Source organism: Henckelia pumila, chromosome 2, assembly GCF_033568475.1.
Source record: "Henckelia pumila isolate YLH828 chromosome 2, ASM3356847v2, whole genome shotgun sequence".
NCBI classification, from domain to species: domain Eukaryota; kingdom Viridiplantae; phylum Streptophyta; class Magnoliopsida; order Lamiales; family Gesneriaceae; genus Henckelia; species Henckelia pumila.
The window spans coordinates 5436861-5464555 of NC_133121.1; the positions used below are offsets into that span (position 1 = coordinate 5436861).

Genomic DNA, 27695 nt, shown 5'->3' on the forward strand with positions numbered 1-27695 from the left:
CATATATCTACAAATTGTCCAGAAAACAAGAAAAAAGGAGTTAAACTCTTTGAAGCAACACCAGATATGGATGATGCGGTCTTCTTTCAAGATCTAGTCCAAGTATATCAATTTGAGGATATCCCCTCAGATGAAAGCATATACGAAGAAGAGATATTGTTTAGTCGAGAAGTTTCTGAAGATGAATCAGAATCAGAATCAGAGAAAAGAGGAAGTGTTTCGCCATGAAACACATGAAAGTTTGGCTGGGTTCTTTAGTCAAACCACGATATCTCATAATATGGTCCAAAGGATTATGAGAGAAAATCCAACATTATAGAAGTACCAAGGATTTTCGGCAGGACAAGTTGAAAGAGTCTTAGGAAACCTAGGGCTAAGACAAAGAAGACATAATTTGATTTATAAGGTATCCAGAAGGGAAATGGCGATCCCTATGGAACTAACCAGTAATCAAATTGAAATGCAGTTAATTCTCTTTGAAGAAATTCGAGAAGAATTACAGAAATTAAAAGCAGAAGTAGCAAAGACAATGTCTTGGATTCATATTGGAGCAATCCAGATTATGATCAAGACTACTTTTAAAGAGGGAATAGATTCACCTATAGATATCGTAGTATGCGATAAAAGAATGGGGAATATACAAGATGCGGTTCTAGGAACTATCTCGGGAAATTTATGTGCAGGAAAAATTGTGGGAGTTATTTATCCAAGAATAGCCTACAATTTAGCTGATAGAGATTTTAGTCGAGCCTTGACTTTGCATCAAAACTTCAAGGAAAAAAGACTAATGAAGGAAGGTAATAGGCCATATTCTATTACGTATCAAATTTCATATACTCTTTCTAATACTCACCATTCTGAATTATTTATTAGAAATGAGTTCATTGAAATTCCAGAGATCTTTGGGAAAGTTGCTCAAGCAATATATCCGGAAAGAATCGAGTTTCCTTTAATTCAGGAAACAGACATTCAAATTCAAGACAGACCGGTTCTATACAGAGACCTTAAAATAGAACCCCGAAGGTTATCTTTCCAAGGAGACAGAATGACAAGCAGGAGATGAGACAAATCTCCTATTCAAGAAATTTCACCAGAAAAAAAAAAGTTTTCTATAATAGGAAAACTTAGATCTCCAGAAGGATGGAAAGAAGTGAAAATAGTATTCGAAATTACAAGTCATCGGAACTTGTTTCCTTGTAACTCGATTTACTATTTGGAACAACAGGAAAAAGGAACTTACCAAGGAGTCATAAATATTGGAGAATTGGAAGTTCAAATCTGGGGAATTCCAGGAAAAGAAATAGATCAACTCATTCTTGGTCTAAAATTCCTGGAGGACCATAAACCATGGAAACGCCTTGAAAAAGGAATAGAGTTCATGGCAAAAGAAAAGACTTGGAGAATTCAATAAGAATTCTACGAAATGGAAAACCAAGAGAATTGGATAAGGGACAATCCCTTAATCAGATTCGAGAACTCTGTTCACAGACAGAGGAAGAAGCAACAGTTGAAATTAGTAAGTCATGAACATGATTTATTAGAACGCATTGAAGAAGTAGAAAGGAGTAACCATACTTTACCTTCTGAGGCCTTAGGGAAACTAAAGGTAAATAGTCTTAATCGGATTACTGAGTTACAACACAGTCTGTTAAAAATGGCAGGGCCATTTAGTAATCCCTTTAAAAAATGACAACAAGTCCTTTCTCCATATACATTCTGATAGGGATGTTATATGAACAATATAAGGCTGAGTATTTTGCAGCTTATATTGACTCGGGAGCAGGAATTTGTACAGCAAAAAGAGGAGTCTTCCCTGAAGAATGTGAAGAGGAATTGCCAAAAATTGCTGGACGAGATTTCTCTCAAAGAATTTAATTCTTTGCAAAGGAATAAAACAAGCAGAGATCCTTATGGGAGGTGCAGGTCAAACACCTTGGTACAAGGTAAAAACACCACCAATATATTTCCATGATACAGGAGCTGATATCCTGTCAGGAAATAACTTCTTACAAATGTTTAAGAAGTACACACAAGACAATGAGTCAAGAAGACTTATGTTCACTACAATTTGTGAGCATAAAATTATCGTTCAAAGACTCAAGGTTGCTTTTTATCGACAATTGCCGATAATATTTCGCAGCCAGCGTGGTGATAAAAGACAACTTTTTCACCCAAAAATGAAAGATCCAAGAAGGTTTGGAGAAACCATGTTGAAAATAACAACATAACAAGAACTCCAAACAGAGGATATGGAGCTTCTCAAGGTAACTCTAAATCATAGAGATATAGAGTTAGAGAATAAAGTATCCCTTGAAGATGTCAAAAAGAGGCTCAAAGAAAGTTACAACGAGCATCCATTGGCATGGTGGGATAGAAATCAACTCAAAGCCAGTTTTACTCTAAAGGAAGGCAAATAGTATGAATTCGTCAGATATAAGTCTATCCCGATGAACATAACAGATCAAAGGGATATGAGAATGATTATCAAGGAACATTTGGACCTTGGTTTAATCAAAGAAGGAGTTTCACCATATAGCAGCCCAGGTTTTCTGGTAGAAAAATCATGGTGAAATAAAAAGAGAGAAACTCAGGCTAGTTATTAACTACCAAGATATTAATAAAATCCTGGAGTTTGATGGGTACATCATACCGAGTAGAGAACACCTAATTAGCTGTGTACGAAATGCTAGAGTGTTCTCAAAATTTGATTGTAAGTCTGGATTTTACCAGATTCGAATGGAAGAAGGAAGTAAGAAATTCACAGCCTTCTCTACTCCACAAGGACACTATATTTGGGAAGTTATGCCTATGGGATTAGCTAATGCACCCCAGATATTTCAAAGAAAGATGGATAACCTTTTTAAAGATTATTTCAACTTTATGTTTGTTTATATTTATGATATTCTTATAGCATCAAAAAATATAGACGAACACGTTAAACACTTAGAGATTTTCTCTAAAATTTGTAAACAAGAATGACTGGTTTTATCTAAAAAGAAAGCAGTCATAGCAACGAGAAAAATTGAATTCCTCGGTATTGAGATTGATGAAACTAGAATAATTCTGCAACCCCATATTGTGGAAAAGGTAAAGAATTTTCCAGATAAACTCAAAGATGTAAAACAACTCCAGAGTTTTCTTGGAGTAGTTAATTTTGCAGGGATGTTCATTAACAATCTAGCAATGTACAGAAAGGTGTTCAGTCCTTTGTTAAAAAAGGATGCTAGGTTTATATGGACCGATGACCATACTAAAGGGGTAAACCAATTAAAAGAGATATGTAAGAATTTCCCAAAAATGGCTATACCCGTAGATGAAGATGATCTGGTATTATTTACGGATGCCAGCGACGATTGGTGGGCAGCAGTCCTTACCAAGATCACTCCAGATGGGGAAATACCATGCAGATACTGTAGCGGTCTTTTTTCAGAATCTGAGGCTATTAGATGGCATATCAACGAGAATGAATTTTATGTAGTTAAAAGGGCTTTTGAAAAATGGCCATTATTTTTACTTGCTAAAAAATTCACTCTGAAGGTTGATAACACCCAGGTAAAAGCTTTCCTAAAAAATAAGATTGAATCTAAACCTGAGAAAGCTAGGTTATTAAGATGGCAAGCATTATGTCAAAATTATATTTTTGATATTGTTATTATTAAATCTCATGAAAATATTCTTGCAAATTTCTTAACAAGAGATGGAAGGCAGTGACGTGGATTCCATCATGAAAATGCAGAGGCATCTCAGGGAACGCCTTGGGTTGCTTCAAAACGAGTTCAACCAGTTAGCCATTAATGCTGAAATGGCCGGCAGGTTACAACAAGCTGATCGGATCAAAGTATCTAATCTAATTACAGGATGTATGCAAGCTCAAACACAACTATGGGCTGCTATTCAAGGGCCAATTGTGAAGGCTATAGAAAAACCATTGGTTTCTCATAAACAAGATATGCTAAAACCATTGGTTTTACAAGAACAAGAAATACAACCACCGGTTGTGAAACAAGATGTTGAGGAATCCAAAACTCAAGAAACAAGTGCTAATCTATCATCAGCCTTTGATGATCTGGATGAAGCAACAATTGATGAGGATAACTCATCAAGTCAACCCTCCGCCTCTGGGGTAAAAGATGAAGAGATCAATCTTAGGCCCAACACTGACAAGGGAAAATCTAAGATTGATACTAATCCATCTATTATTTCTCCATTCCAGGTTTATCAACAAAGGTGGGAGAAATTGAATACAAGGAGTGAAATCAACCCGAACACTTGCAGGGTTGATGTTGCAGGAATATATCCAAGGGTTTGGCTAAAAAATAATGTCAATCCTAAAGATGTAAAACTCTGGTATGAATTTGGGGCTTTGGCCTCAGTTTATACAACGTCACCAAGCTTTTCGGAGATATCACAGTTACCAAAATGGATCCAGGAAGCAGTCCAAGAAACATGGGCAAATAATGATCATTTGTCCAGAGGAGATGTGCTTGAGTTATACTTTTTTAGTGCAGCTCCAGAACCAACAGTGAAAGGATCACACGAACCCTTTCATTTCATCAAGCTGAGGAGACCTGATATAAACAGTCATAAATTTATCAAGGATCCTAAAACTGAAGAAATACCCTTGGTGTCCACTTTCGGGGAAAATGAGATCTCAACCATAAGGGCATGAGGTATTTGGGTTTATCTTACTGAGATGGACAAAGTCAAGTTTCCATTCAAATTTTATCAGAATTCTGTGAATGGATCGTTCCTGTTGAACACAATGACAGGAAAAACTACAGCATTTGCGAAAGAACTCTTCGAAAAGAAGATAAATCTTTTGTGGAACAGCAAGCTGCCGGGGAGTAAAGAAACTCGCCGAATATTTTGTAACATGGCTCATATTGGACGATGGTCAGAGAATATCTGTCCAGAATGCCCAAATCAGAAGGAGCCAGAATTTGGAAAAACCTTTAGACCCCGAACGGATCGAAAGGGTTTTTTCGAGACAAGCAAAGTTGGACAAGAACCACCGAAGATGCGTTTTCACAGGGGTCTACTTCAAAAGCAAAAGATGCCCCAACAACAATAAAGCAGGCATGTGAGGAGAATAAAGCCAAAAGAAAGTGGCAGGCATGTGATTCCTCCACTAGTAAAAGATGCCATCAATAATGGCATAAAAAATTCCAGACAGCTGCCTCCTCCACTAGTAAAAGATGTCATCAATAATGGCATAAAGAAATACAAGACAGCTGTGAGATTCCCTAAAGTTTCTCGGTAAAACGAGTGGAACTACAGCTATAAATACAGGCATTTGAGGAAGCTGAAGATATCGATCATTTCCTTCAGTTTTTTACAAATAAATTGTTGTAATATTTCTCTTTCTATTGTATTAAGTTTTCTTTTATGTATTTCAAGAACAAGGCTACTATGAGTAGCTAAACAAGTTATCTTCTCCTCTTCAAAGGAGTTGATTTATGTAATAATATTATGTCTGAATAAATTTTCTAAATCTCTCGTTCTTCATGCTCATATTTTATAATTAAATTCATATACCATACGCCTTAAGGTAGAAAACGAATTAAGGCTGTGCTGGGTGTCGTTGAAGGAGCTTGTGCAGAAACCATCTGTTGCGACTGCGTGGTTGGAGTGTGAGGAGCACTTCATAAAATTCGGCAGGTATGACCCGACGACATTATGGTCAAAGAGGTATTTAAATTTAATTCATCTTACGGAAGCATATTGGACCCTAATCTGGAGTATATCGGCTGGAAACCTTGCGTAACTAATAGTCTTGCATGGTCGGGACTGATTCGATAGGTACAACAAAGCCACGTACAAAGGATTAGTTTTAATTATATTTTAATTCAAATATGGGGACCACTAGGGAGTGAAAATAAAGAAAATGGTGGGTAGAAAGTTAAGTTAAAGAAAAGTTTGGTAGTGTGGAGTTTAAAATAATTTGCCCAATAATTAATGGCCTATACATACGGCAGTAAAGGAGTGGCTAGCTGCCTAGCTCCTTGATCCATAAATTTATCGCACTTGGTTAGGTTTTTGGTCCCCAAAACAAATATTTATTAAGAAAATTAAAGTTACCCCTTTTTTAGATCCTATAAATTTCTTGGAAATTTTCCTTAAAAAATTTATTGAACTTGTTGAGTTTTGAACGTGGATATTTACAAAAGCACGAATTATATTTCAAGACATTTACATCAAAGAACGTCATTCGGTAAACGACTTCTTCATTGGTTATTAAGTTATAATTAACGGTCTATATTCATGATTAGATTGAATCAACTCAAATTTATGATAAAAAATAATATTTTTAACATAAAAATAATATTTTTTATATTAAAAATATTATTTTTTATTGATCAAATCGAATAAAATATTTATCTCACAAAATTAACACATATAATTCTCTCATGATATTTTTTTTTAATCTCAATCTTAAGATAATAAGGCCAAACATGGTGGTGAGAGAGGCCCTTAGTTGGATGAAGACTAGAGGCTTTTCGAATGTAATTGTTGAATCAGATGCAAAAGTGGTGATTGATGCTTATGTTTTGGTGGAACCCGACTCATCTAGTTTGGGTTTTGTTTTACATGATTGCATAATCCTTTTTAAGGATTTTAATTATTGTAGTTTTGTTTTTGCGCATAGATCAGCGAATCAAGTGGCTCATGCCTTGGCAGGGAAGCGGTTTCTTTAACTGATTGGGAGATTTGGGTCACTCCGTCTCCTTTTTTGATTTACAATGTAATTATGCCGGACTTGGTGTAATTTATATCAGTGTTTGTTAAATTAAAAAAAAAAGGCCAAACATGGAGTCATGGAGTAATTGTTGGTGAATATAAATAATCTAATAATTTTTTCTCGAAAAAAGAATAATAATAAATCATCTAATAAATAAAATTTGGGAATGGTACAATACGAATGCGACGAATGGGAGATAGGTCACGTGGGATACTGGTAAATTGTAGTAAATAGCTACCCCAGGCAGCAACAATATTTTTGTTAGGAAGTATATCCCCATCGAATATTCAATGCATATTCCACAATATAATTATGATTTATTGATAAACTTTTTTTTTTTTTTTAAAAAGACGTGAAACAATTGTATATAACGATTAACGACACGATTTTACGTAAGGAAAAAAAAATCAGAATAATTTTACGATCTCGGATATCAAGTCTCGCCACAATTTTTATACCGACTTGTAAATGGTAAAATTGAAATTGAAACGTTTGAATGTAATGATTCATAAGGGTCTCGTTTATGTTATCTTTGACGTGTTTATATTTGTGTGTTTTTGGTCGACTATAATATTAAAATCGAGTTTTATTCGGATGCCTTTGAAGTTACAAATTTCTAATCTATGTATTAATAATCTTATCTAATCTCACGTTTTTTTTGCTATATTATTTATTCATCTTTAAATTATTTATATCACATCAATCAAATCATTAATTATTTATATTACATCAATCAAATCATTAAATTTAAATTATTATATTACCCTTTATAAATAATATTATTTATATTTTATTAATTATTAAAAAGGATAAAATGATAATTTACTATTTTTATATAAAATATAACCAATCAAATCAAATCTTATATTAACTATCTTTTTTAATTAATTTTTTATTACAATATATTATTTATCTCTATATTATTTATCTTATCTTCCACTCCAAACGAATCCTTTATATACAGAAACAGATGGATTATAATATGGACACCACTCGACAATTTCTCTATAGGTTTTGCCCAAATTTTATAATACTCGTTAGTTTTTTGGTTTTACTGCATGGTTAATTGCATCCCTTCATTTTCGAATTTTCCTATAACTTTCTGGTGTTGGTTGAATATGCATATGAAATATTAAATGCTAGCTTACCGTTTAATTAATTATATTAAAAGTAATTTTGTTGATTTTAATTAATAACACAAATAAATAAGCGTGAGTACAAATTAAAATTCAATGGCAGCACTCATAATAGTTTAATCTAAAATATGATGGAATATTAAATCGAGAATAAAATTTAAACTAAATATATTTTTTAATTTATTGCTAAATATAATGAAAAAAGTATGTTAAAGGTCAATAATTAATGACCTTGAAATTCAAGTATTAGTCTTCTTCTTAAAATTATATTGTAATTTCTCAAAATTTATCATTAAATTAATTCAGGAACAAAATTTAAGCTTGTGATGGTTTATACATATGAATAATTTATGATAATGATTTTAATGTGCGATAAATCAAGTCTTTTTCTTCTTTCATTTTTTTCCCCCCTAAAAAAATTACTGGGTTCTTATATATGAAAATTTTATAATTATTTTAATTTGGTATGCACATGTACGTATTACGTCTGCTAAAATATTGGTATACCTTAAATGTAAGGAGGGTTTTGTAATTGATTCGACCTCCCTTTTTTTTAGCTTTTTTTATTTTTTTTTATTTACTAAAATGTCACTAACATTTGTGTTTTTATTTTCCCCCTTACAAAATGACACCTATTTCATTTTGATGATTATTTTATTTGTCCACGAAAACACTACATTTTTTTCATTTTACCTTTTTTTTTTGTTTAAAAAAAAAACTATATAAATACACAACTCGTACAAGTTATATATTATGGCTCACCTTCCGACCCTTTGTCCCATCTCTCCAACTGGCTGTGTGTAGGTGGGTGGGGTGGCATGCCCGAGCAGGAGACTATCGAAATGGTGTGTGTATGTGTGGTGGGTGAGTGAGTGAGTGAGTGAGTGACATTACACTTTCTTTGTCTGTTTTAAGGAAGACAATTCTTTTAGCAGATTAAAGACTTTTGTGTTGTATGTTTCTCAATCAACAATTTCGGTCTTGATTTACAGCATTTTGATTGATAATAGAAAAGGTCTTGTAATGAAGAAATTTTTTAAAAATACAATCTATGTTTTGGACTCTCAGATTAGTTATCAATGGAAAAATGTTATATTTAACGAAATAGAAAAATATGAATAGGGGCGTCTTGTTTCCATTTTTTCTTTTAAAACAAAAAAACATGTTTCCAGTTCACCCCACCCTGTTGGGCACCAGAATATATATTGGTATGCAAGGATTTTAATGAACAATTATGATGAGATGTTGGAGGTTTATTTTCTGTTTAATATAAATACTCAACAAAGAATTATGCGGAGCAAAGAAAGTACGGGAGGAAAATGATGAACAATGAATTGTCAGTCTTTCACTTCATCTCATTGCATTTTATAGTGCAATGATTTTAAAACATACAATGCAAACATGATCACGCAAGCTATTAATTAGCCTTGACTTTGAACATTAACTTTTGAATACAATGCATGTGATGGCTTCCAATTTTGACAACGAGAACAATCTATTATATATATATAAAAATGTCACTTTAGTTGTGAATTTACATTTTTATCCTCATTAAAATTCATTTAATGATTAATTTTTTGTTATTTTCAAGACTTTTTGAGGTTTTTTTTATGTAATTCTATAGATTTATTCAATGCATATTTAATTTGTCACTATTTATTTATTCTAGGTAAAATTAATTGTTAATATTTAATTCATGTCCTAAAATTAAAGTTTAGTTGTTAATTTACATTTTTATCATCATTTTAATTCATTTAATAGTTAATTTTTTTGTCATTTCCAAAACTTTTTGAGGTTTTTGAGGTCATTCTATAAATTTATTCAATGCGTATTTAATTTGCATGTCACTATTTATTTATTCTAATTCATGTCCTAAAAACTATGTCCTAAAATTAAAGTTTTATTAATTGAAAGCTATATTAAATTTTTTTTTCTCTACATCAAAGAAATTTATTTATTTTGTGAAATTATTTTCAACATTTATATTCAACGCTATGCTTTTAGTCTTCATTCTTCTAACATAATATTTTGATTATTAAAATTTTAAACAAATAACAAATTAAATCAAATCATTAATTTTAATCATCTGATTCAAAACAAATAGAATCATATCATAATCATAAATCGATATTGTATTCTACTTATATGGGAAACGTATCTCATACTTTATTCAATCAATTCGTTTATTTTTTTGGAATTTGGTAATTTAACTAAAATTTCTTGTATTCCTGTTTTTAGGAAGAATAACTATAAAATTAACAATGATGCCTTACTAAGTAATATCTTAGAAAACTTTAAGGACAAAAAATATTTTAGTGTTGAACTAAAAGTGTAATCAACATTGATATTTTTTTGTCCAAATTAAAAAAATATATAATTATAACCAACTTTCTTGTTGATGTTTGAACTACATTATAATATAATATTTATTTATATAAAAGTGGTTATTTAGTTATGAATTTAAAGTTTTGTATTTATTTTATTTCATTTAATGACTAACTTTTTGTCATTTTCAAGGTTATTTTATGTCATTTTGTAGCTTTTTCAATGAGTATTTAATTTATGTCTATTTATTTATTTATGTGAATTAATTATTAATATTTAATTCATGTTCTAAAGTTAAAGTTTTATTAATTGAAAGCTATTTTAATCTAAAAAATATATATTACTTTTAAAACTTACTTTCAACCTTTATCACCATCGCTATGTTTTAGTCTTCTAAACTTTTTAACATAATATTTTGGTCATTATAGTTTCGCGAAAAAAAATGAATAGAATCATTAATTTAGTCATTTGGTTCAAGACAAGTAAATCAGATCATAAATAATTGAGACTATATTTCACATATAAATGAAAGATATTCTCATATTTTATCCAATCAATTTGTTTTAATTCGTTTATTTTTTTTTTTTGAATTTAGTAATCTAACTAAAATTTTGGTATTCTAGATTGTAGGACTATTATTATAAAACTAATGGTGATGACTATGTAATCTAACTATGATAGTTCACTGAAAAAAAATATTACAAGATTTGAAGAAATAAAAAAAGTTTACCTTGATTATTGCATGTTATATGTATATGATTTTTCAGAAAAAGGTAAAAAAAAGAGACATTTACATATTAATATTTTTGATTTTAAAATAAGATTATGACAAAATTATGAAACAATTATGTTTATCATTAATTAAATAAATAATTGTACGACTAAATTAATTTTTTGGCATAAATTTGTTAATATTTTAACATAAGAGTTTATGTTAGAAAAATTTATTTTGTATTGTATTTTTGTTAGGACAATAATTATTTTATATGCTAAATATTATTTAATGTATATTAAATTTGATTTTCAAAGCTAACGAAACAAAGTTATTCAATACGCTAAAAAATATACACAAACTTGTGAATGTATTATGCATGAGCAAAAAACTTGAAAATCAAAGCAAGTCATATAGACATCATGTTTTATCAGACGTAAAATATATATATGATTTATATACACTTTATTCATAGAAGATCAAATTTTATCTTCAACTAAAACTTTTAAATTAAAAAATTATTATTATTTTTCACTAACTTCTTAAATTTTAGGTTTTGGTCACTAAGTTTTCAAAATTTGTTTTTTATATACTAAATTTTATTTTAATCTATTTATACCTAATTGTTATGGTGACACTGGAAAATGCTTTATTTTGCATCAAAAAATACTGACATGGGCATTATAATAATGATGCAACTTAAAAAAATTTTGACTTATTAGATGTCACGTCAACAATTGGATTAAAAATAGTCAAAATTAAAAGTTAGTGTATTAAAACTTAAATTTGACAAATCAATTGACTAAAAAGTAAAATGTGATGTGTTAATGGAACTAAAAAAATTATTTTTTTCAAACAAATTATTGTTTTGACTTTCAAATAAATTACTGTTTTAACTTACAAATCAATAGAAGTAAAATTATTATTTAACATATATTACTTTTGTTGAAGTGCAATAACTATTCATACTGAGAAGAACAATCGAAACATGATGTTTGAGATACAACATAGTTTAAAATATTGGATTAGTATTGTTACCAAATACCAATGACTATAATTATTGAAAATGCAATAAGCATTCGGCCATACAATATGTATTAAAGTAAATGTCATGACTTCGATTCACATTGATTGCGAGCATAATTATTGGGAAGGAGATTATTGGGTACAATAATTATCTCTTTGCTATGTAAAACAATCAAAATGTAGTGTTTGAACTGTTACACATATTAAAATATTTGAATTGCACAATTATATATCAACTATATATAGCTTTTAATAAAATGCAAACGCTCAGTCTTACAGTTTATAAAAAATCAATGTATTTTTTTTACATTTCTCGACAAATATATAACATATGTTATTGTTTTAAAGTCATTAATTAAAAAAATAAATTGAATCCAAGGTGTAAAACATAAAAGCATCGATTAGATACCACAAATCGATCGTAAAGAGAAAAAATTAATGACATAATGTTCTCACTTCAATAACTAATTAGAGATCATTTCATTATAACCAAAGTTTGAAATTGATAGTAAAATATATAACACTTAATTAAAAAAGCTAAGCAAACAATTAATAAAGTTATTATAATGTGTCAGGTGCGTTGCACGTGCAATTTTCTAGTTAATACAAAAGTCAAATGGATAGAAAGCCTACATATTTTGAATGCTATTACGACTCATCTTTATTGACAACTTCAAAATATACGCATGTCCTTTTAGCCTACCAACAATGACTAATAATTGCATGTCACGACATTACAAATTAATAATATTTTACACACACTCCAACATGTAACAACTCGAAATTATCAGACAAAATCTATTGATTTCCTGAGATTTTTATCAAAATCTTGGATTCAACTTGAAGAGATTTTTTGGAACTTTGAAGGGTCACTGAGGTTAGCGGGAGTCTGCTTGTGGGAGTCAAGCAGAGGCACTTGTTTGTCTCATGCACAACGAACATGTCGAAGAAGGTTTCGAACATCTTTGAGGTGTCTGATTTCAATTCAGAAATTGTGCATCAAAGAGGAGCAGACTAGTTGCATGCAAGAAACAAACATTCATGCGCAAGCGCAATGAAATTTTAAGCGGCGACTACCTACCTGAAAGCAAGTCACCAAACTTTGAATGGAAATGTATGAGATTGCTAAAAATGACTAACAAAGTAAAATAAAGTAAAGGCAACTCTTTGAAAATAAAGGGTTGTTGTTGGTCAGTGAATATATGAGCAAAAACTCTTAAGCGAACAGCCCCTGCGACGCATGTTCACCAGCAGGAACCAGATATATTGACCTTAAGCTCTTCGTATCCCATTTCCAGCTGTTCTTTTTGGATTTGTAGAGCTGAATCTGCTACCGATTTTCTGCACGAATGTATGTCGATGCTCTGTAGTGTTGAAATATCCCCCAAGCTTGATGGGAATTTCTTAAGCTTCCAGCACTTGTGTATAACAAGTTGTTCAAGCTTAGGAAAATGCTCGCTGGACATGTTCCATCTACGAATCTGTAGCGCTTCTAGCTTCAAGAATTTGAGCTCCTGGAACTCATCCTCATTCGTCTTCCATTCTTTCCCATCAAACCGAGTATACAGCAATTTCAGAACCTCGAGTCTCGGTAGTCTCCCGATCATTGACATCTCTAAAGAAGACAGTTTGAATTCGCGCAGAGTCAGTTTCTTGAGACTTTCAGGAAAGTTGATCGTGCATGAAGACTTGAACTCGCTGTCTAAGCGGGATATACTGAGTGATTCAAGCCGAGTAAGGCGATCTAGCACGAGATATCGACGACACATCTCTACAGAATCCCACAAAGGTTTAGTTTCACACTTCAACCTGCTAAGGGATGGTAACCATTTCAAGATTTTCTCATCATTCTCATGAACCATTCGAAGATTAGAAATGCTTTCCAGGTTGCTCATTTGCATGCCCTTTTCCATGATTACGCGTCTGGTGAAAGAGTCACTGAATTGTGCGTGCTTCCTGATGTAAAGATTTCTCAGTTTCACCAGATTCAGGAGCGTCTCTGGGATTTCTATGGTTCCATGGCCATCAAGAACAAGAAACTCCAGTTTCAGAAGGCTCCCTATAGATGGAGTTATGCAGTTTGCTGTTAATTTCACTTCCATGTATCTCAAATGAACCAGCTGCTCGACTCCAGTTAGATCAAGATCTTCTGCTTTTCGCAAGTCCTCGGGACGTTCTGGTGTGGACAAATCCAGGACCCTCAAAAGTTTTAGCCGCGAAGAAATTAATGTAACATCTGGCCAATAACCAAACCAAGAGCGGATGTGATGGCCAAAAGGTCTTGATTCATTGTGTATGGAATCACTGTTGATACACAGACGGTGATGCCGCTCATATATTGAAAATCGACTGCAAAATTACCATTATTCATCAGCAACCCCCAGTATAGTATGCTAACATGGAAAAGAAAATGAAAGACAAAGATGAAGTAAAGCTTACTCTTTGATCAAGTTTAGAAAGTTATCTTCTTTAGCTTTTCTCAAGCACATCTCACGCAATAAATCATGAATGCTACAAGATTTTATTCCACCATCCGGTCGTCTCCGGGATACTAGCACGAGACCTCTATTTATCATCTCCATCAGATAATCCTCTGCTACCTCATTTAAGCTCTTTTGTTCTTGTTTTTGAACAAACCCTTCTGCAATCCACAGTGATACTAACTTCCAAACTGAAATTTCTCTATATTCCGGAAATGCTCCGAAATATAGAAAACAAGGCTTCAAATGAGATGGTAAATGCTCGTAACTAAGCTCCAGCACGCTCATCAACTTGTTCGGGTCTTCAGAAATCTGAGAACTAAGGCTTCCGGCAACCTCACTCCATAAGCTCTTTTTCTTGTCCATGTTTGCAAGAGCTGAAGCAATCACAACTACAGCTAGAGGCAGTCCCTGACAATGTTCTGCAATTTTCCTCCCCAAGTCTACCAATTCTTGAGGGACATCGTCTTTCTGGAGCACCTTTTTTCGAAGTAACTCCCAACACTGATCATTCGACAGAAAGGGGAGTGGATGAATAATGCTATCTGATGGAACCACATCTTTATGTCGACTGGTGAGCAAAATTCTGCTTCCGTTTCCATCGCCCGGAAGATATCTTCTGATGTCATCCAACTCATATGAACTCCATACATCATCCAAGATAATCAGGTATCTGCGTCCCATTAAATTTTTGTGAAGCTCAACACCCAAATTCTCAGTCTCCATACCTATTATTTTGTCATGCTCAAGGTCACTGACAGTACTCAAAAGGTGGACTAACAGATTTCTTTTCCGATATATCTGAGAAACAACACACCAAGCACAACAGTCGAATCGCATGACAACCGTAGGATCATCATACAATTTCTTGGCTAAAGTGGTCTTGCCAAGTCCTGGCATTCCGAATATGGAGATGATTTGTAGCTGTTTCGGTCCTCCGGTTAACTGATCAGCAATTTTTATTATCTCATCCTTGAATCCTATGATGCCATCAACTCCAGTTAATTTTTTGATTTGTGGTTCTGTCTCTACCTTGGGATCTCTAGCATTTCTTGGAGCTCCAACATAATGATTCTTGATCTTAGGGGTCGGATACCAGATAGGAATATCTCCAACCAAGACTGAGTTGATGATATATCTGGAATCAACTATCTTCATGGTTTCTTCAAACCCCACTGAGGCAAGCTTAATTTTCGCAATGACATCAGAAATCCTCAGGGTAAGATACCAGATGGGGATATCACTGGCAAGAAATGAGTTGATGAGATATTCGGCTTCATATGTGGCATCTCGGACTCGTTTCTTAATCTCCATATGCTGCTGCTCCTTTAATGTTTCAAGGAATGATCTCAAGAGCATTAGCTCCTTTTGCAGATTCTTGATTTCATCCCAAACATCAATAATCAGATCACTCTTCTGATCCACCAAATGCTCGAGATCATCGAGTAAAGTGTCCACAATAAAGAGAGAATCAAGTGCAGTGTTTGGAGCAGCACAATTTGGCTTCTTGAAGACTGTGATGCAACACCCTTTGATCATCGTTTTCAAGGATTGGAACTTTTTGATCAATCTGGAGAGAGAGATATCGATCCGGCTATGTTCACCTTCATCTGTGAAAAAATAGAGATACAAGAAAATTCCAGCCTCGTTAGCCACAGCCTCAATATCCTTCATTAAACATTTGGTTTCATCAAGCTCAGAGCAACGAAAAGGTTCGTCTCCAAGAACTGAAATGAGAAACTTCAGTTCCTTCTGCAGAATTTCTATTTGATCTTCAGCTTGATCGATCAAATTTGCATGACAGCTGACTACTTGCTCCACGACATCCAGGAGAAAGTCAAGAAAGCTAGCCAGAAGCTCACTTGTTGTTCTGCAATTGTTAGCCAATTCCATCTCTGGAACTGTGAAGAATTCCCTCAGCCTTTCAGTGAAAGACAGAACCATTTTTGTATAGCGAGAGGTATCTCTTGATTCTTCGATACGGTTCAGTAGATCAATCGAACCATGATCACTGGAGCGAGATTTCAGGACGTAGCAAAGGACAGCATTGATATGGGATCCATTCCACCTAAAGGTGTTGAACTTCTTGAAATCATTAATGCTCAGACGCCGCAAAATGTGGGGGAGTTTTGAACTTTCAAGAAGATCCATTCTTCCCCTGGCTTTTCTGCAATCTCAAATGTCGATTTTGACAGAAGTGAAAGGAACTGAGAGTAAATACTAAATATATAGCCTCAAATAGCTCATTTCCTCATACTAGGAACTGTTGCATTCTTGTTTCCTGCTACAAAAAATTAATCTCATTTGGCAAAGTTGACCAGATTGTTCTTCATCAACGGTGGCTGGTTTTGGAGGTCGAGTCCCATAGAAGTTCATACAAAAAACATTAAACAGAGTCAACTGTGTGGAAGAGCTGAAAAGGAGAGAATCCAGGTTCGGTTAACTTTCAGATTCGAATATATTATTCCATCTGCCGGCAAAGAGCCCATACAAAATAGATTTAATTATAGACATTGAAAATGAGCGAACCCAAGGTTGACTTTCATATTATTGATCTATCTAAAGTAAGTATTGGTTGTGAACAGAGAAATATAAAGATGGATCATGCAGCTCACTTTAAATATGCGTCTGATTGTAAATTGTTTGTGGGAGAACGATCGAATCGTGGGGGTTTGGGCCGCTTTGTGATTTAAATTATTTGAATTTCACTGTTATAACTTTTCATAAAACGACAAATGTTTGTTAATACAATATACCATCCACCTTGCTTTCATAAGACAATGCCTCTTCTGGTCTCATTAGAGTGCAGTGGATAAAATATAGAGCCCACCAATTTTTAACACATGCAAGCAATTTAGAATATCTATTGAACTAATTGATGGGTTGAAATTTCAGACCTCTCCCTGGCCCCCTTCACCAACCACTTTAGTATATTATTTTGAATGAAAATGGCCAGAAATTGACAAGCAGGTAGCTCCAGTACCAGCTTTCACATAGTGAAGAAATGCATGCCCTCTACATTTTTTCTACTCTTATACAAAATGTACAAAAGAATATCAAATAAAGGTCAAATGAGCCGTCTGCCTCCTCAATCTTGGAGATCATCTAGAGTCACAAGGCTCTTACTTTTAGTTTTAATCACTTAACACGTGAAAACATTATTTAAAATCAAGCTCCAAAATCATTAACTTAAACATTGCTTAACTTAGTGAAATCGAGTTCTTTATTTGGAAACATGAACATGTTATTTCGACGAACCAGCACTTGACTTCTCTCCGATGAACGTTGAAGCCGAAAAACGGTTTTACAAGTGTAAATCTGACAAGATTTTGTAATATTACATATCATTCATTTCAAACATTGTCGAGGATTACTACTATTTTCCCCTTGCTTGTAACTTATTACCAAATCAATATAGTTCCACAAAAGTACATGTTTATCTGTCTCTGCTAGAAAATTCCTACTCCTTGGCTTCTTATGCTCACCCTTTAGTCCTGCTCACCGGAATCACTATCTGAAGAACATATATATTTCCAGGCAAAGGACTAATAACCAACTCACTGAGCATACATACCAGAGAAGTCAATATCACTAAATCAAGCGATATTCATACTTATCGGTAGTGAATTTGACTTCTCCACCCTGGGTCATGTTGTGGCCGTTTTACCTTCCCGTACACAAGCAATATTGATGAAATTAATCCCATCGTTCCAGGTCATTAGCACAATGTTCTTTAATCACTGTAAAACATGTAATCAGAAAAGTACCAAAATGCTTTCATAAAAGAAGTCAATCTTTCCTCTACTAGTGATAATAACTTTAAACATGGTATCATGGTTGTTTCCGAAAAACTAATCATTTTTCATAAAATTTTGCAGCCAGACTGACTTAACATTTCAGTTACAAACTTTAAAAATACATCCAATACCAATGTAACTCCTCAGCGCTATGTATATCTTTGGCTTCTTTCTTGCATACTATAATATACGCGAGTAACTTTGAACAAATATCATCATGAACTAGTAACCTTCCATTTACAGTGGAGGACATCCTATTTTAGTAGCCTTAATCTTGTCACTTACGAACCTATATGATGATCCCACAAGATTGGAATACATCAACACTATTACATGCCGTCTTGAAGGTTCACCGTTGAGGCGGTGCTTTAGATGTCAATGGTTGCTATATTGTGGCTCATGCATGGAGTGCTTTGGACCAATCTTCCCATTTTCGTTCCAGTATTTGCGTGGGCATTACCATTTTGAAGCTTCATTTGGAGAAATTAACTTTTCTTTAGCCTCAGATATTGTTCTTTCTGGTCAGCCTCTCTACTACCAACATAATTCTCACTCAAAACTTGACATCTTCTACTGGTTTTCTTGACCCTACCGGATATACTGCATCTACTAGTTATGCTTAGTTTCCTTCCACTTTCTTCATGTTTGTAGGTTGATTTTTATTCCTTCCACTTGATGTAGTTTCCATTATCAACTCTTCCCTACCGTTTTGACTGGCCATCACCATAAATTGTCTCTACTATTTGTTTTCACGCTTCTGGTGAAGTAACTACTTCCGAATAATATCTCTATAATTCGACCATAAACTACACAAACATAAAAATTGATAATTTCAGGGATCTTACACAAAAGGGGATCACCATGCTGTAATCAAATTATATGCATGATAGCAAATGGAGTGCCAATGCTCACCTTATGAGCAGAGACCCTTAATTCGGGCAATGACGATCAACCTAAGCCCCTCTAGATTATTATTATTTGGTTTTTGCAGCAGCTTCTGTGCTCCTTCAAAACTGGAATCCATGCATACAACCGGATAACTGTTAACTCCAAGTAGTCAGACAGCAGCACCTCTGGTAAGTAAAATAACAAGGCAGGCATGATAATGCATGTCTAGCTGTTAGGACAGTGAATAAATTCTTTCTTGCAGGTACCGATGATGTAACTCGTGGCTACTAGCTGATTTAACTCAAATTCAATTTAAGCTAAAATTCAAATAATACGATACAAAAGCATAACTAGGCCATTAGGTAACAAAACCCCCCTTGGCAGACAAGAAAGAATGCTAATACAATGTTATGAAAGTTGCTCGACCAAACCAAATTTCAATAGAAATTTCTTCTGGTTACAGTCCAGCATTTCACTCAAGCTACAATGTATGTGCTTTTGCTTCAAAAGTTTTTGCCTCGATTCTAACTTTTTCTTCAAACCGTGCCTAAAGAAATCAGGATAATCAGCAATTTCGCTAATTTGCCTCCCCATCACCTCCGCCAAGAAATTGATCCTTGGTCCTAAAGAATTACGTGCGCTCTTAATCAGAACTAGAGGATAGCCAGCCACCAATGCTGCAATCTGGCTCGAATCGAACCCACGTGATTCGAGGTATGTGACATTGGGTCTAAGAGACTTATTGGCGTCCCGACACAGAACCTCCGGGAAATTAATTGCAAGCCTTTGGAGGTGAGTTTCTGTAAGGCCTAATGATTTCAAGAATTCTGAAGTTGGACGGAGACGTTTGTCAATACTGTAACCCATAATAAATGGGTGTTTGACCAAAACTTTACCAATCATCCCATCTTTGGATAACCCGAGGCTGGCTAGAAAATCCACTATCTGCGATAGCTTGAATTCGATGCTATAACTGATGATTCTAGGGTTCAACAATATCATTTTTCCAAGCAGCTTCTCAGGTGCACCAAGAGCTTCAAAAAACGCAAGGAGCGGACAGAGCTTCTCCTCCACACTGTGCAAGAGTATGTGCGGAAATTTTGTTATGGCGGAAGCTACTTCCTTTGGTTTTGTCTCCAATGTTACAAGGCACTGAATCACTGGAATGAGTTTGTCATGCAGGTCAAGAGTAAGAATTTTGGGGCACTTTCCAACGAGGGCAGGGAGTTTCCTCTCTTGGATACCTATACTTTTCAAATAATCCCAGTTTTCTGAGGCTTTTACCCTTTCAACACCCTCAAGGCGCTTGCACTTCCGAAATATTTCATGAATACTTTTGTCATCAAAGCCTCTGTCTTTGAAAAACCACATAACGGAAGTACTGTGGAAATTTGTTTCCATGTCTCCTGACAGAATTTAGAAAGTTTAACAGGGAATTTTGAAAAAATTAACACCGAGAAAAAATATTCAGGCAAGATGGCTAAATTTAGAGTACTTGCACTTTACAATACAAAATTAATTCATTTGACAAAATATCTCGAGTATATTAATTGAAATGCATGACAAATGCAGGCATGGTCAAAATTACCAAACTTGGTTTCGTTCTCTTCTAGATAAACGATGTCTTATTCCTATGGCGCCAAACATGTTAAAGCAACGGCATACTCCTAAGGAGGAGATGGGGAGACCCATAAGATGGAAAAGATTTCAACTTATTCCTTGGTGATTTTCCAAAAATATAAGTGTTACACGCCCCTTACGCAGTTATGCATCCCATTGATCCCACATCCTAATTTTGAGACCACCTTCATGGAAAGACACGATAAAGCAACAGAAACAAAAAAAAGCTATCAAGCATCAGATTCATAGTTGAATATCCCAACATGAAATGCAGTCCTGGAGCCTTGGTGCAAGGACTCCTTTGGTCTCTCACCCGAGTGAAAAATCATAAATATAACAACCCAAGTTTAAAACAAAGATAAATTTACCTTGTACACCAAATTCCTCATCAGCAAGGCAAAAAATATATCTAGCGCACGCACATATTTCAAAAAATTTCAGTAATCCCATGTATTCATAAACTGAAGATAAATATTCGGTTAATAGAGCAATACTGCTAAATATGGGCGGTGAACTCGAAAAAAACATAATCATTCAACAAATTCAATAATCTTCATCAGTTACCAACATAAATATCTATACATTGGAAAAAAGATCATCCTTTTGGCCAGAAATCCCATTCAAGCACCCCCTTCATTTTCAAACAATTCTTATTTCAGTTCTAAAACTTTCTGCTTATAACCTTAAGAACAACACAAAGAACAACACTCCAAAACATTAAAATTCATCACACCAGCATTCTACTCAAAATAATCAAATTATCAGCTACAATGTCAATACAAGTATAGAAAAAAATTAATTAAAACATAAAATAAAGCAAAAAACACTTGATCACTCCAAAAAAATCGGAGAAGCACTCAAACAAAGACGAACATAGAATAACTAGAGAAGGAATCAAACCTCATACAATTTGGTTCAGTTTTCCAAGAGGCTTAGTGTCTCCCACTTGAAATTTTTCCGAAATATTATTACCTAAACTCTCATCTCTTATCTTTATCCACGCTCGCTCCTTTTGTCTCTGTTATATCCATTTTCATTCGATAAAAAGAAGTCGCATTTCAAAACACAGACGTTTGATAGTAACACAAAGAAATCGTGTTTCTGAAAAAAGCGATGTGGAGTGACCGAAGGGTTTGGTTCTAATCTATCTAATTGGCAAATGTACTAAATTTTACTATTTTGATACCTAACCTTTTCCATTTTAACAGTTTTTTTGGTATTGTTCATTGGAAAGCATAGTAAGTTGTAAAAATATATTCTTTAAAAAGAAAGTTGTAAAATATAACGTAAAATTGAATGCCTCAAAAAAATATCAAGTAGGTCTTCTATGACACGGTGTCACAAATTAATTAAAGAAGTTTTAACATCCACCACAAAATTAATCATTCTTTAACGATATTTCACTTCAGATAGAGTAATAATACATTTTAAGATGGTTGATGTTTATAAAATAAATTGGATCATTTCATGGGTACGTTTGATATTGGGATTGTTCGATAGTTCAACATGACCATATGAAAGAGATGTGATACATTGATGTTGAACCACATCGTATAAAGTGCATATATTTTCTCTATTTCTTTTAGGTTTTTGCAAGATTTGTATTAAATAACAACAAACACTATGATCAATATTCATGTGTTGAGACAAAACATTCATCTAAGAAAAATAAATCTAGACAAAATTACTTTTGTGTGTGTATGTGCAGAGACAAAACTTTCTCATCTAAAAAAAATAAATGAAGATAAAATTACAACTTCTCTTATACTTCATTCGATAAAAGATATCCGTAATTTCTTAATTTATTTTTTCAATTTAAGAAAAGTAAAGAAGCAATGATAAGTTAGTCAACGGCCTCAACTCCTAGCAAAAATAAAAATCATTGTGTCATTAAAAATATATAATTTAATACACAATAAATCATTAAAAAAAATTAATATACAAATATGTTAGAAAGAGCAAAGGAAAAACAATAGTATAGTTTAATGTTGTCCGTGTCAAACGTTTTTCATTGGTTATAATAATGACTCAAAAGTTCCAAGTCAAAGCAAGTAGGTAGCATGGTTGGCGGCAGCCATCTCTTCCCGGCTTCCCATTCTTCACTACCAACAACTTATATTTTAACTACAACAATCACCTCTAAATTACACAAAGAATAGCCAAAATTCATTTTCTCCCTCTTCGTAATTATACAGCACAAGATTCTTGTAGTATATCTGCTGGTTGTATTTTTGGTAGATAAAAATCAGTTCTTGGCTTGGTGTGGACTTTTTCCTTAGTCTGTTTCCGGGTATTTTCTCAATCTTCAACTGCTAAATTCATATACCCGTGTTACCAATATTGTCATTTCTCATTGGGGATCGAACAAAGAAAGCATTTTGGCTGGTTTTTTTGTTTCCCTGGTGAGTTTTTGTGTGGGTTTCATGAATATTTTGCTGTGGTTTTTGTGATAATATAGGAAGTATTGTATTGGGTTTTGTTTCAAGAACAGAAGTAAAGATGGGAGGGCGGAGTTCAAAGCAGTCCTCGAAACAAAATCCTTATGCAGGCAGAAATACAGGTCAAGAAAAGCAGTATTCTCAGAGGCAGCAACGTCGAAATACAATGGAGGAGCGTCAAATATCAGTGAAAGAATCCCAGAAATCGTCAGCTACATATGGAAATGTCAGTAATGACGAATTCTATGATGGGATTCCACAGTATCGAAGGAGTAGTTTATCCCAGAAATCAAGATCATTGAGGGTAAATAATTGCTTTTGGTTTCTGTTACTATGAGTTGGATCAGAGTGGATAAATTAAGCTTTTCTTACTTTGTTTCCTGTTATAGTGATGAGGGTTAATGTTGAATTGCCGCGCTATGTGATATAGGTTTCGAACCTAAGAGCTATGCTGGCAGTGAATGAATTGGTTCTAAGCATGTTTTGATGTATAACATTAACATTCTGGAAATAAGCTGCCTGTCAAAATTTCTTGTTGGCTACCTCCGTATGGGGTAATGCTGTTGTGATAATTTGTATATATCTTAGTTATTTTCGTTTGTCCGATGCAATGAAAAGAATTGTTCAAAAGATCCTACTTTTACTAAGCTTATCCATAAGAAAGTAGGCGAAGATGGTGTTTGTTCATCGTATTACCGTATTACTGAGTTTAAAAGAGAAGAGGATTCAAACTCACCATTCCTGTGGTTCGAGATTTTTGGTGCAATTTTACTTTCTTTGTGTTTCAAAACGAGAGAGGAGAAATTAGTTTAAGAATGGCCCTATCTTGTAATATTTTTCCTCTATTAAGAATATCAATACCAAATGTTGCAGGTGTCTGAAGTGAGTTCCCTTTTGGGGAGAGCAGGAAGTGTTGGCCTTGGAAGGGCTGTTGAAGTTTTAGACACACTAGGAAGTAGTATGACCAATTTTAACTCGAGCAACGGTTTTGTTTCTGGAGCATCAATAAAAAACAATGAACTCTCAATCCTGGCATTCGAGGTTGCCAATACGATAGTTAAGGGATCAAACCTTATGCAGTCACTTTCAAAACGAAGTATACGAAAACTAAAAGACTCGGTGCTTCCTGCAGAGAGTGTTCAACAATTAATATCAACAGACGAGGATAAACTTTTGAAGATTGTGGCCGCAGACAAGAGGTTGGCTATAAAGAAACATGAGTGTTATTTGTTAATTTTGTCTTCTTGATAAAAAGAGGGCATGCTTAAGTTTATATTTACACAGGGAGGAGCTGAAAGTTTTCTTGGAAGAAGTAGTTCGCTTTGGAAATCGATGTAAAGATCCACAGTGGCACAATTTGGACCGCTTCTTTGAGAAGTAACTTATCGCGTATTTATATACATGGCAGAGTTTTATGTCAGATGTTAGTTTTGAATTTTTTTAATGGGTGGACATTAATTACTTTTTCAGACGTAGCAGCGATCGTAATCCTCAGAAGCTCTCGAGAGAAGTAGCAGAATCCGTGATGGGGCAACTGATGACTTCAGTTCAGCTTACAGCGGTTAGTGTTATCATTTTTGCATCATATCTGGGATGACAACTTCCAGTTCACTGGATTTCTACCCTTTGTTGTGATTAAGTTTCTTGTGATTTTTCTTTGACCTTGAAGTCCTAAACTAGCATCCCACAAGTAGCCACTTGGGCCATGTGCTTGCTTCTTTGCCAATACCACTTGGGCCATATGCTTGCTTCTTTGCCAATAATTATTAAGGATTCATGGATAACCATACATGAAAAGTCCTTGTTTTTACATAAACCATGCAAACACTTTGGTTTCACAATCTGTAACTCCTCATGCTTCCCAGTTTCTTAATTCTCAGTCATGAATTTTGGACAAAATCCCAGTTTATGAATGTTTTCATTCCTTGATATATTCCCAGTATAATGTCTTGGCAATCATATTTTGATCATGAACAGATATTGTCAAAACTTGTTTTCATGTCTGACAATTTTTATAAGATTTTTTGTTTTACTTTATCTGGAAAAGAAAAACTTTATGACGTTGACATTAATTGATTACTGGATAAAAGTAATTCTACTCACATAGAATGTTCCCCCGCACTTGAGTATATATGTTATGTGATACTTGACCGGATAACATGCAATGGACTACATTGGTGTCCAGGAACAAACTCAAGATCTTTGCCTAGGCGGGGTGCGATTCAATGTATTTTTTTGGGTCTGCAAGACTTCAGTTTTGTTAAAAAATTACATGAACTTTGAAATCTTTGTTATTTGAGAGGAGCAATTGCCTATATTCTTCCCCTACTTAGTCTGCCTCTGTTGGTGTAATGGTCACCGGTAATGATACTTATTGATCGTCGGTCAATATAAGAATATACATCATCCGTTAGAGTTGCCACCGGAAAGATGAACAAAGCGCTGCCTTTTGTCATCAGGAACTATACCAGGAACAGCACGAATTGGAAAGGTTTGAACAAGATTATCTTCACAGGCGTCTGGAAGAGTTTAAACATAATGCTTCACATAAAGGTTACTCCTTGATCCTCAGTTCATGATCCTTGTACATGTTCTTCTTTATAATTATAATAATTTTCACTCTTTAGTTACAGTTGGGTCAGAACTGTGAAATTTTTGAACTTTTGCGGTTATCATGTACATTACAGGGGATAGGGACTACAACCTAACCATTATGGCAGCAGAATTGAAAAACCAAAAGAAGCAAGTGAAAAATTTTAAAAAGAAGTCGCTTTGGTCGAAAAGAATGGAAGAGGTAATTAATTCTGATCCTTAACTCAGATAAAATTTCAGTTTAAGGGAGCCAAGATTAAGGGTAAAAATTTTAAAATTTCCCACAAGTTATCCTTTTTTTATGGCAGGTTATGGGGCAGCTTGTAGATACTGTGCTATTCTTGAACCAGGAAATAAACAATACACTGGGCAATCCAGGTACAAGTCCAACTTAAAGGAGGTAGTATTATTCAGAATGAGACGAGTATCTAAGGTTGTGCTAAGATTGAAGGATTTGATCTACCGGAAGAGATTCGATTTGGGGAAGGATTTGAAGCATTGATTTCAAATCTATCAATCCAAGCACAACCTAGGATTTATATAAAGTTAGCCCTGCTGGGGCGTCTCAAGAAAGAAGCTTTGTGACAAGTTAAATACTTAAATGGTCTTTCCGACTTTCCTTTCTTCTTGTGAACATGTCTTCTTTTGATCAGCAGTAGTAGAAGGTGGAGGATCAGAAAATGGGTCGCACAGTAGCCGGCAGAGATTGGGGGATGCTGGACTTGCGTTACATTATGCTAATATCATTCTCCAAATTGATTCGATCGTATGTAACTATTGTTATTTTTCCTTTCAACTACTTTCGTGCATCAGCATTTCTTAGCTCAGGTCTTGCATGATCAGGTAGCTCGTTCTAGTTCAATGTCTCCAAACTCAAGGGACACGTTGTATCAGAGCTTGCCACCAAATGTCAAAGCTTCTTTGCGATCCAAATTACAGTCTTTCAAAATCGAGAAAGAGGTATTCGCTTGTAAAATAATGACTGGACACGATGTTCTATACGTATTTAAGTTCTTTAGTGTCTTTTCCGCAGCTCACTGTGACAGAAATCAAAGATGAGATGGAAAAGACTTTGAGTTGGCTCGTTCCTACTGCTACTAACACAGCTAAGTAAGATTATAAACCTTTTGAAAACAATTTCTCCGTGTTTTTCCCATTTGACCGCAGTTTTTAACGATGTCTCGTTGATTTTGTATCATAGAGCTCATCATGGCTTTGGTTGGGTTGGAGAGTGGGCCAACACTGGGTGAGTATTTTGTTTCTGTTTCAAATCTAACGTCAAGTGGTGTCTATCGAATGCACGTATTTTTGTTCATTCCTAGCCTCTTGCCATCGAACTGGGAAAAACTTATGGTGATTCTGAATGCAGCTCGGAGCAGAATCGCAGGACTGCTGCTCCAATTGATGTTATGAAAATCGAGACGCTAGAGCACGCAGACAGGCAGAAAACAGAAAGTTACATTCTTGATCTCTTGTTGTGGCTAAATTATTTGGTTAGCCGATCAAAATCTAGGCCCAAGGTCATTGGCATCAGAAAGATAACCCCTCACGATGAATCTGAAGAACAGCCAATTCACATGAAAAACAATTCAGTTTCATCACCATCTTTGTGCAAGGACGATCAGGAGGTGATACTTGACAGAAATGACATTGGACTTGGTGATGATATACAGTTGGATGTGATTGATAGAGTTGAGATCTGAGTTATCGTCGGTGGACGATACCATCTATCTTTGGAACAACTGGTGCTTGATCGAGTGCTTCGATTTGGTCTCATGCAATGACTTTGCAGCAAGAATAGGCAATGCTGTGGTCTGTACAGCACTGAATCATGTAAAGAAGTTACACTGTGAATAGAAGGATTCGTTTTTGTATATTTTCCCAGGTTGATGTGTCTTTTGTACGTATTCTTGTTCTACATCATACATTGGAGTGGTGAAAT

The 27695-nt window shown here is 34.3% G+C and overlaps 3 protein-coding genes across 10 annotated transcripts; 1 reads left to right on the forward strand and 2 right to left on the reverse strand.

Annotated features, from left to right (window-relative positions):
• Window positions 1-12696: 12696 nt before the first annotated feature.
• LOC140883818 (putative late blight resistance protein homolog R1A-3) lies at window positions 12697-16800 on the reverse strand. The gene is made up of 2 exons (XM_073290409.1): window positions 14378-16800; window positions 12697-14287 (listed from the first exon to the last, which is right to left on the reverse strand). The coding sequence occupies exons 1-2, from the start codon at window positions 16567-16569 to the stop codon at window positions 13183-13185; spliced, it is 3297 nt and encodes a 1098-aa protein (XP_073146510.1). The 5' UTR covers window positions 16570-16800; the 3' UTR covers window positions 12697-13182.
• A 2598-nt stretch (window positions 16801-19398) lies between these two features.
• Window positions 19399-21760, reverse strand: LOC140881337 (transcription termination factor MTERF6, chloroplastic/mitochondrial-like). 4 transcript variants are annotated; one of them, XM_073286556.1, is made up of 3 exons: window positions 21624-21707; window positions 21092-21184; window positions 19399-20509 (listed from the first exon to the last, which is right to left on the reverse strand). In XM_073286556.1, exons 2-3 carry the CDS (start codon window positions 21171-21173, stop codon window positions 19512-19514), a joined length of 1080 nt encoding a protein of 359 aa, XP_073142657.1. In that variant the 5' UTR covers window positions 21174-21184; window positions 21624-21707; the 3' UTR covers window positions 19399-19511. The 4 variants fall into 4 exon arrangements, with proteins under 4 accessions (XP_073142657.1, XP_073142658.1, XP_073142659.1 ...); XM_073286557.1 differs by lacking the exon at window positions 21092-21184 and having other exon boundaries at window positions 21624-21760; XM_073286558.1 differs by lacking the exon at window positions 21092-21184 and having other exon boundaries at window positions 21631-21712.
• Window positions 21761-22772: 1012 nt separating this feature from the next.
• On the forward strand, window positions 22773-27684 carry LOC140880027 (protein PSK SIMULATOR 1-like). Of its 5 annotated transcripts, none has more exons than XM_073284075.1 (13): window positions 22773-23125; window positions 23215-23465; window positions 24035-24360; window positions 24446-24538; window positions 24632-24722; window positions 25621-25714; window positions 25849-25955; window positions 26062-26131; window positions 26407-26519; window positions 26597-26713; window positions 26787-26863; window positions 26955-26999; window positions 27123-27684. In XM_073284075.1, exons 2-13 carry the CDS (start codon window positions 23223-23225, stop codon window positions 27454-27456), a joined length of 1710 nt encoding a protein of 569 aa, XP_073140176.1. In that variant the 5' UTR covers window positions 22773-23125; window positions 23215-23222; the 3' UTR covers window positions 27457-27684. The 5 variants fall into 5 exon arrangements, with proteins under 5 accessions (XP_073140176.1, XP_073140177.1, XP_073140174.1 ...); XM_073284076.1 differs by having other exon boundaries at window positions 22773-23013; XM_073284073.1 differs by having other exon boundaries at window positions 22774-23013; window positions 23182-23465; window positions 27123-27683.
• The last annotated feature ends 11 nt before the right edge of the window (window positions 27685-27695 follow it).

Excerpts from the sequence above, each read along its gene's own strand:
- LOC140881337 (XM_073286555.1), bottom strand. The coding sequence starts at position 21,257 with ATGATTATGTTTTTTTCGAGTTCACCGCCCATATTTAGCAGTATTGCT. Across the intron at positions 20,510-21,091 it reads TGAGGAATTTGGTGTACAAG|GAGACATGGAAACAAATTTC; the intron begins GTAAATTTATCT and ends AAATTCTGTCAG.
- LOC140883818 (XM_073290409.1), bottom strand. The coding sequence starts at position 16,569 with ATGGATCTTCTTGAAAGTTCAAAACTCCCCCACATTTTGCGGCGTCTG. Across the intron at positions 14,288-14,377 it reads TTTCTAAACTTGATCAAAGA|TCGATTTTCAATATATGAGC; the intron begins GTAAGCTTTACT and ends GTAATTTTGCAG.
- LOC140880027 (XM_073284075.1), top strand. The coding sequence starts at position 23,223 with ATGGGAGGGCGGAGTTCAAAGCAGTCCTCGAAACAAAATCCTTATGCA. Across the intron at positions 26,132-26,406 it reads CAATACACTGGGCAATCCAG|CAGTAGTAGAAGGTGGAGGA; the intron begins GTACAAGTCCAA and ends TCTTTTGATCAG. Across the intron at positions 27,000-27,122 it reads GGAGAGTGGGCCAACACTGG|CTCGGAGCAGAATCGCAGGA; the intron begins GTGAGTATTTTG and ends TTCTGAATGCAG.